Source organism: Teleopsis dalmanni, chromosome 2, assembly GCF_002237135.1.
Source record: "Teleopsis dalmanni isolate 2A chromosome 2, ASM223713v2, whole genome shotgun sequence".
In the NCBI taxonomy this organism is placed as follows: domain Eukaryota; kingdom Metazoa; phylum Arthropoda; class Insecta; order Diptera; family Diopsidae; genus Teleopsis; species Teleopsis dalmanni.
In genome coordinates, this window is record NC_051847.1 from 43,834,458 (window position 1) to 43,844,438 (window position 9,981).

The window sequence follows — 9,981 nt, forward strand, 5'->3', positions numbered from 1 at the left end:
TGAATGATTATTACTAGCATATTTTTGCTATTGGTGTATATATTGGCTACAAGAATACCATATAATCACATCACATCTACTAGCAGCTTAGAAACCTAGCATTCAATTATATAACGCTCGTATAAAAACACGTATATTAATAATTATAATCTAAACCCACAAAAAACGTTCTAATACATATCAATCGTTTCAATCGTTTTTTTAACAACATTTATGAAAAACCAAAAGTAAGCAAGATATGTTTTATTTTTATATTTATTTTTATAAATATTTAATATGCAAAATTATGAGAAAAGTAAATATAGACATGTATTTATACTCTAAGTAAAGTGGTAAATAGCATTTAGCTTAATTAAGTTGTAATGATAAATAGATACTCTAAGTATTGCTGCAACAGCGTTTTTAAGGCTTATTCGTAATTAATATTAATATCAAATACAACCTCTCAAGTTCATTTCTATTAGACTTCAATATGTCAGCAGTCAGTTTGTCGTTTGTCATCGAACTGTGAAGTGAAAATGGCTTTATTGGAAGTCCTTGTGTGCTTTATTTGTGGCAGTGTTTTGCTAATTTACTGGACCCTAAGCAAGCGATTTTCTTATTTTAGGAACCGTGGAATACTGCACGATAAGCCAAGCTTCATTTTTGGAAATGTAAAGGAATATAGGCGCACCAAAAATATATATCAAATTCTTCAGGAATACTACGCGAAATACAAGAACACAGAAAAAATTGTTGGATTTTTTTTGTATTTTCGAAAAGTGGTAATATTACTTGATTTAGATCTCATAAAAGATATTTGCGTGAAGGATTTTGGAAATTTTACGAATCGTGGAAATTATTATAATAAAAAGGATGATCCAGTTGCAGCACATCTATTCAATTTGGATGGAGTAGACTGGAGAAAAATGCGTACAAAACTAACGCCAACGTTTTCATCTGGAAAAATAAAGTCTACGTTTCCCATTATAGTCGATGTTGCGAACACTTTAGTTGAGGTATTAGAAGATATGCAAAATTCACCTCTGTACGATACTGATGTGGGTATGGAAATTGAAGATCTTATCTCACATTATACAACTGATACTATTGGAAGTGCTGCTTTTGGTTTGGACTGCGGGAGTTTAAGAGACCCCAATAGCAAATTCAGTGATATAAGTAAAACAATATTAGATTTTCGTCATAACATAATTATTGTGTCACTTGCTAATATCTTTCCAAAAGTGGCTCGGATATTACGAATAAAAATACTACCAGAAAAAGTATCGAAGTTTTTCTTGAATTTTGTGCGTCAAACTGTGACGTTTCGTGAACAAACCGGTACGCAAAGAAATGATTTTCTTAATTTATTAATGGAGTTACGAAAATCGGGTGATTTAACTATGGAAGAAATAACTGCACAGGTTTATATTTTTTTTGTAGCCGGTTACGATACAAGTTCAAGTACATTAACTTTTTGTTTGTATGAGTTGGCACTTAATCAAGATATTCAAAATAAAGCCAGATCAGAAATAAATGAAGTTCTCTCTGCACACAAAGGTATATTAACGTATGAAGCAATGATAGATATGAAATATTTGCTACAGATAATGTATGGTGAGTATCAGCAAAAATTATATACATCAAAAACAAAAATTACAAATAAAATATTTTATTTTGTATATCTATTAACTAATATTTAAATAGAAACAATGCGAAAATACGTAGTGACAGCATTCCTTTTACGACAAACTGCCGAGGACTATTTCGTACCTAATACTGATTACGTTATAGAAAAAGGCATGACGGTACTTTTACCAGTTGATGCAATACATCATGATCCAGATTTATATCCAAATCCAAAACTCTTCGATCCTGAACGGTTTACAGCAGCTGAAATCGAAAAACGGCATCCAATGGCTTATTTAGCTTTCGGAAGGGGACCACGTAATTGTATCGGTTCCAGATTTGGTAAAATGGAAGTTTTGGTGGGATTGTGTTTGTTACTTAAAAACTTTAAGTTTTCGGCTACAAAGAAAACCCAAATACCTATAAAATCATCAATGTTTAAATTATTACGCGCTTCTGAAGAAGGAGTGTATTTAAAAGTTGAAAAATTGTAACCAAATTCAAAAAATTTCGGCATTTACGTAGAAAATACTTGGTATATATGACACATTAATTTTAATATAAAGCAATAAACGGTTGAGTACATAACTTTCACAGATTTTGTTACACCTGGTATTTTGTTTTTATGCAGACTAGTGAACAATTTTTAAATTCTTTTGTTCGTGTTAATAAAAACAAAGATAGCCTAGTGGATAATATATATAACAAATATCTAAAAAGGACAATGGAAGAAATAAGTCCTAAAACTTAATGCAAATTTTTAGTTAAACGCAGTCTTTACTTTCAGAATACCACATTATTTCTTACCTTATTTTTAATAAAAGTGACGGATAGTTGTTCCCACATTTTTTGATAGGATTAAATGTTTTCACGACAAATATATATTAGAAGAAAAGAAAAGAAATTAAACATAAATTAATACAGTTTTCAAACTAAAATTTTTTACAAAGAAATCATATGATTCTCACTAATCCTAGAAGAGGACAGTGTACAATATATACAACATAAGATTATCATAGGGCTTAATTTTACACGATTCGTCATCGAATTGTGAAGTGAAAATGGCTGTATTGGAAGTCCTTGTGTGCTTTATTTATGTCAGTATTTTGCTAATTTACTCGACCCTAAGCAAGCGATTTTCTTATTTTAGGAAACGTGGAATACTGCACGATAAGCCAAACTTCATTTTTGGCAATGTGAACGAAAAGTATTTACTTATATAAAACTAATGCTAACAAATATGCTTCAAGATAATTAAACGATTTTTATATGAGTGACACACGAAATACGAGGGATCTGTTAAAAGTTTTAAGCACAAAAGTATTTGTTAAGTTTGATGAGTAATGCTAAAAATAAAACTCTGTAAATAATATTTTATTTGTTAAAATTATGTGTAATAATATTTTTCATCAATTGACGTTATGATTAAATTTTTATTTGTTATCAAAAAATAACAAATAAAATTAATTAATCGTAATTAAATTAATTACGATTAATTCACCTAAACAGTATAATCACTCTTGAAAAGAGTATAGGACATCATCATACGCTAAAGAATTGAAGGGAAAGAAGATTGATATGAAACGTGGTTATTCACCTATTATTCACCTAAACAGTATAATCAGTCTCGAAAAGAGTATAGGACATCATCATACGTTAAAGAATTGAAGGGAAAGAAGATTGATATGAAACGTTGATATATAAGTTTAGTTACTGAAAAGCATTCTGTATCGATAAAACCTATTTAGTTTAAATATTGTACCAAATTTAACAGAAATTTATGCAATAGACAAAAAATCTTAAATGCAGTTTTGAAATGAAAAGCTGATGAAATAAATTATAAATTAACGAAAAATATATTCTATTATAGTAAAAACCTAAAAGCACTATAGACAAGCAACATCATCAGTTAGATCTTTCTAAAGCAAATATAAACTGACAGTTATTTTACTTTTATCTAAAAAAATATGAAAAAAGTACATATAAACATCTATTTATACTCTAAGTAAAAGCGATAATTAGACTTTAGCTTGAGTAGTAAAGACCAATAGTTACGCTAACTATATCTGCAACGCCCCTTTGAAGCTTATTCGTAATTAATATTAATATCAAATACAACCTCTCAAGTTCATTTCTATTAGACCTCAATGTGTCAGCAGTCAGTTTGTCGTTTGTCATCGAACTGTAAAGTGAAAATGGCTTTATTGGAAGTCCTTGTGTGCTTTATTTGTGGCAGTGTTTTGCTAATTTACTGGACCCTAAGCAAGCGATTTTCTTATTTTAGGAAACGTGGAATACTGCACGATAAACCAAACTTCATTTTTGGCAATGTGAAGGAAAATAAACGCACCAAAAATATGTATGACATTCTTCAAGAAATCTACGCGAAATACAAGAGAACTGAAAAAATTATTGGATTTTTTATATATTTTCAAAAAGTGGTAATATTACTTGATTTAGATCTCATAAAAGATATATGCGTGAAGGATTTTGGAAATTTTACGAATCGTGGAAATTATTATAATAAAAAGGATGATCCAGTGTCAGCACATTTAATAAATTTGGATGGAGTAGACTGGAGAAAACTGCGTACAAAACTGACGCCAACGTTTTCATCTGGAAAAATAAAGTCTACGTTTCCCATTATAGTCGATGTTGCGAACACTTTAGTTGAGGTATTAGAAGATATGCAAAATTCCCCTCTGTACGATACCGATGTGGGTATAGAAATTGAAGATCTTATCTCACATTATACAACTGATGTTATCGGAAGTGTTGCTTTTGGTTTGGACTGTGGAAGTTTAAAAGATCCCAATAGCAAATTCAGTGATATAAGTAAAACAATATTAGATTATCGCCATAACATAATTATTATGCTACTTGCGAATTTCTTTCCAAAAGTGGCTCGGATATTACGAATAAAAATACTACCAGAAGAAGTATCGAAGTTTTTCTTGAATGTTGTGCGTCAAACTGTGACGTTTCGTGAACAAACCGGTACGCAAAGAAATGATTTTCTTAATTTATTAATGGAGTTACGAAAATCGGGTGATTTAACTATGGAAGAAATAACTGCACAAGCTTATGTTTTTTTTGTGGCTGGCCACGATACAAGTGCAAGTACATTAACTTTTTGTTTGTATGAGTTGGCACTTAATCAAGATATTCAAAATAAAGCCAGATCAGAAATAAATGAAGTTCTCTCTGCACACCAAGGTATATTAACGTATGAAGCAATGATAGATATGAAATATTTGCTACAGATAATGTATGGTGAGTATCAGCAAAAATTATATATATCAAAAACAAAAATTTCAAATAAAATATTTTATTTTGTATATCTATTAACTAATATTTAAATAGAAACAATGCGAAAATACGTAGTGACAGCAGTACTTACGCGGCAAACTGCCGAGGACTATTTCGTACCTAATACTAATTACGTTATAGAAAAAGGCATGATAGTACTTTTACCAGTTGATGCAATACATCATGATCCAGATATATATCCAAATCCAAAACTCTTCGACCCTGAACGGTTTACAGCAGCTGAAATCGAAAAACGGCATCCAATGGCTTATTTTGCTTTCGGAAAGGGACCACGCAATTGTATAGGTTCCAGATTTGGTAAAATGGAAGTTTTGGTGGGACTGTGTTTGTTACTTAAAAACTTTAAGTTTTCACCTACAAAGAAAACCCAAATTCCTATAAAATCATCAATGTTTAAATTATTACGCGCTTCTGAAGAAGGAGTGTATTTAAAAGTTGAAAAATTGTAACAAATTCAAGAAGAAATCATCATTTACGTAAAAAATATTTGATATTATGACGAACTAAGTTAAATATAAAGCAATAAACAGTGGAGTACAGAACCCTCAATGATTTTCTTTGCTTAAGTAAAAGTTGGAAATATTTTACTTTAAATCTTGTATTTAGTTTTTTATATGTAAATTAGTAAACAATTTTATAATTCTTTTTTATATATTAATAAAAATAGTAAATTTAGTAGATAATGTGTATTATAAAAATCTTAAAAAGGGAATGGAGGAAATAAATACATAATCTTATTGCAAATTTTCAGTTCAACGCAGTTTTTAATTTCAAAATACCGCATGAATATTTACCTCAAATAAATAACAGTAATAGGATACTCCTCCCACAAGCGCTAAGTACATATCTGAACTTCCTGATTTATTTCTTCTTTTAAGGAGAGATTAAACGTAAATTAATACAGTTTTTAAACCAACATTTTTCACAAAGAAATCATATGATTCTCGCTAATCCTAAAAGAGGACAGTGGACAGAGGACAGTGGACAATGAACAGTGTACAATATATACAACATACGATTACCAGCGGGCTTGATTTTTCACGATTAGATAGTGTGTCAAATTGTGGATTCCTTTAAGTAAGTATAAATATTACCAAAGTTATAGTAATATAGATTGCGAACGATTTAGAATCAAACCGAGTACTGATTCGATGAAAGCGTTAGAGAGATAAACTGTTTCCAAAATAAGAAAAATCTCGTTTATTTTACGAGGAGCGCGAAAGCTTTTTTCATTGGTTTTTAGATAAAACTTCAAGCTTCCGTGAATTCGAAACATCATTCAGTTCGAATAAGTTAACAAAAAAAACGGTAATGTCTTGTAAATCTATAAGCCGAGTAGAAATTTATAACTCTCTTGATTGGGCTTGATTTTATGTATGTTCTACAGATGTTCTAAACATCTGTGTCTAAATATATGTTCTAAACACACAAGGTTAACGATTCTATATCTCCGTGTAATAATTGATTGAGTGTCCATGTTTCTTGAAGGTGTGTAGATTCCACAATTAAAGAGTGTAGCTTAGACCAGTTAAAGATTTAAAACAAAAAGATGTATGTGATTAAATTAAACTTATTTTCTTCTTTTCATTAAATTTGTGTCGAATTTTCTCTATATCATACAAATGATAAAAATTCGAAATATTTTTATTCCGCAAAATTATTCAAAATGATGTTGTGGTGAATAATTTACTGTAATAAACACTTTGCTAAGCGTGCGTTTAAGATAAAAAGTATCTACAATAAATAACAGATGCGAGGCTTAACAAAAGCGTTCCCTACACATTACATTGAAGAATGATTCAACCAGTGAAGTACATGTGAGTATAGAACAGTAGAAGACGCTGATAAAGTCATGAACTGTGAAGTGTGTTGCTGCCCCAGTTTGTTGCACTTATATTAACCGCAGATAATGTAGTCAACACGATGGCATATATAAATAAAAGCGGAAAGTATTTACTTATATGGGACTAATGCTAACAAATATGCTGCAAGATAATAAAACGATTTTTATATGAGTGACATACGAAATACGAGGGATCTGTTAAAAGTTTTAAGCATAAAAATATTTGTTAAGTTTGATGAATAATGCTTTAAAATAAAACTTTGCAAATAATAAACTATTATATTTGTTAAAATTATGTGTAATAATATTTTTCATCAATTGACGTTATGATCAAATTTTTGTTTGTAAAATAAAATAAATAATTAGTCATAATTATTTACCTAATTTATTAACATTAAGACTTTATTTTCTAGTATTACAAAACTTAAAAATATATACATATACATATATAAAGAAAAACTTATACGTATGGATTCCAATTGCTAAATAATCGCTCTCGAAAAGAGTATAGGACATTATCATACGCTAAAGAATTGAAGGGAATGAAGATTGATATGAAACGTGGTTATTCACCTATTATTCACCTAAACAGTATAATCAGTCTCGAAAAGAGTATAGGACATCATCATACGTTAAAGAATTGAAGGGAAAGAATATTGATATGAAACGTGGATATATAAGTTTAGTTAATGAAAAGCATTCTGTATCGATAAAAACTATTTAGTTTAAATATTGTACCAAATTTAACAGAAATTTATGCAATAGACAAAAAATCTTAAATGCAGTTTTGAAATGAAAAGCTGATGAAATAAATTATAAATTAACGAAAAATATATTCTATTATAGTAAAAACCTAAAAGCACTATAGATAAGCAACATCATCAGTTAGATCTTTCTAAAGCAAATATAAATTGACTGTTATTTTACTTTTATATGACTAAAGAACAATGAGACTATAACAATATGTTAACTATGGCAATTGATTTTTTGCGGCTTGCTTGAGAAGAGAATCAAACTAAGGTAAAGAGGTAGCTGAAGTAAATAACTTTGTGAATAATTAAATCTTCTATGTTTCTGTTTTTGGTGTATATATTGGATACCAGAATATAATCACATCAGATCTACTAGCTGCTTCGAAGCCCAGCATTCAGTTTTTTTAACGCTCGTATAAATTCACATCTATCATTAATTATAATTTAAAACTGATTAAAAAAGGTACTAGTGCATGTTATGATATGTTAGATAAAAACTTTTAAGGGTTCACCATTTATCATTCATGTATAACCTAAAGTAAGCAGGATATATCTTACTTTTACCTTTTTTTTTATTTATTTAATATGTAAAATTATAAAAAAATTTATATATAAACATGAAATTATACTTTACGTAAAAGTGATAATTAGACTTTAGCTTGAGTTGTAATGACCAATAGTTACTCTAACTATAGCTGCAACGCCTTTTATCAAGCCTAAATGGTAATTAATATTAATATTAAGTTCTACAAGTGGCAGTTGTCAAATACAATCTCTCAAGTTTATTTCTATTAGACTTCAATATGTCAGCAGTCAGTTTATCATTTGTCATCGAACTGTGAAGTGAAAATGGCTTTATTGGAAATCCTTGTGTGCTTTATTTGTGGCAGTATTTTGCTAATTTACTGGATCCTAAGCAAGCAATTTTCTTATTTTAGAGAACGTGGGATATTGCACGATAAACCAAACTTCATTTTTGGTAATATCAAAGAATATAAGCGCACCAAAAATATATATCAAATTCTTCAGGAATATTACGCGAAATACAAGGGGACTGAAAAAATTTTTGGATTTTTTTTATATTTTCAAAAAGTGGTAGTAATACTTGATTTGGATTTAATTAAGGATATATGTGTGAAGGATTTTGGAAATTTTACGAGTCGTGGAAATTATTATAATAAAAAGGATGATCCAGTTGCAGCACATCTATTCAATTTGGATGGAGTGGACTGGAGAAAAATGCGTACAAAACTAACGCCAACATTTTCATCTGGAAAAATAAAGTCTACGTTTCCTACTATAGTCGATGTTGCGAACACTTTAGTTGAGGTATTAGGAGATATGCAAAATTCCCCTCTGTACGATACCGATGTGGGTATAGAAATTGAAGATCTTATCTCACATTACACAACTGATGTTATCGGAAGTGTTGCGTTTGGTTTGGACTGTGGGACTTTAAAAGATCCCAATAGCACATTCAGTGACATAATTAAAAAAGCATTAAATTTTCGTCATAACATGATAACGGTGTTACTTGCATATATATTTCCAAAAGTGGCTCGGAAATTACGACTAAAAACACTAACAGGAGAAGTATCGAAGTTTTTCTTGAATCTTGTGCGTCAAACTGTGACATTTCGTGAACAAACCGGTACGCAAAGAAATGATTTTCTTAATTTATTAATGGAGTTACGAAAATCGGGTGATTTAACTATGGAAGAAATAACTGCACAAGCTTATGTTTTTTTTGTGGCTGGCCACGATACAGGTTCAAGTACATTAACTTTTTGTTTGTATGAGTTGGCACTTAATCAAGATATTCAAAATAAAGCCAGATCAGAAATAAATGAAGTTCTCTCTGCACACAAAGGTGTATTAACGTATGAAGCAATGGCAGATATGAAATATTTGCTACAGATAATGTATGGTGAGTATTTAGGAAAAGGATATATGAAGAATTAATGTTCAAAATTATTTTTAATTAATTCAATTAAAAATGCTTTTGTATGAATCTATATACTTATATTTATATAGAAACAACGCGAAAACATGCACCGACAGTATTTATTGCGCGACAAACTGCCGAGGACTATTTCGTACCTAATACGGATTACGTTATAGAAAAAGGCATGACGGTACTTTTACCAGTTGATGCTATACATCATGATCCAGATTTATATCCAAATCCAAAACTCTTCGACCCTGAACGGTTCACAGCAGCTGAAATCCAAAAACGGCATCCAATGGCATATTTAGCTTTCGGAAGGGGACCACGTAATTGTATCGGTTCCAGATTTGGCAAAATGATAGTTTTGGCGGGACTGTGTTTGTTACTTAAAAACTTTAAGTTTTCGGCTACAAAGAAAACCCAAATACCTATAAACTTTTCAATGTTTACATTATTACGCGCTTCTGAAGAAGGAGTGTATTTAAAAGTTGAAAAATTAT

The 9,981-nt window shown here is 29.9% G+C and overlaps 3 protein-coding genes across 3 annotated transcripts in view; all 3 read left to right on the top strand.

Annotated features, from left to right (window-relative positions):
- The first annotated feature begins 518 nt into the window (after positions 1 to 518).
- On the top strand, positions 519 to 2,151 carry LOC119674415 (probable cytochrome P450 6a23). The gene is made up of 2 exons (XM_038085553.1): positions 519 to 1,596; positions 1,687 to 2,151. Exons 1-2 carry the CDS (start codon positions 519 to 521, stop codon positions 2,100 to 2,102), a joined length of 1,494 nt encoding a protein of 497 aa, XP_037941481.1. The 3' UTR covers positions 2,103 to 2,151.
- Positions 2,152 to 3,965: 1,814 nt separating this feature from the next.
- Positions 3,966 to 5,499, top strand: LOC119674416 (probable cytochrome P450 6a13). Its single transcript, XM_038085554.1, has 2 exons — positions 3,966 to 4,881; positions 4,972 to 5,499. Exons 1-2 carry the CDS (start codon positions 3,966 to 3,968, stop codon positions 5,385 to 5,387), a joined length of 1,332 nt encoding a protein of 443 aa, XP_037941482.1. The 3' UTR covers positions 5,388 to 5,499.
- A 2,883-nt stretch (positions 5,500 to 8,382) lies between these two features.
- The window catches only part of LOC119674417 (probable cytochrome P450 6a13), a 26,307-nt gene continuing 24,708 nt past the window's right edge, over positions 8,383 to 9,981 (top strand). Inside the window, exons 1-2 of the mRNA XM_038085555.1 lie at positions 8,383 to 9,460; positions 9,568 to 9,958. Of these exons, the coding sequence (XP_037941483.1) occupies positions 8,383 to 9,460; positions 9,568 to 9,958 (1,469 nt within the window). The remainder of the gene's footprint in view (positions 9,461 to 9,567; positions 9,959 to 9,981) is intronic.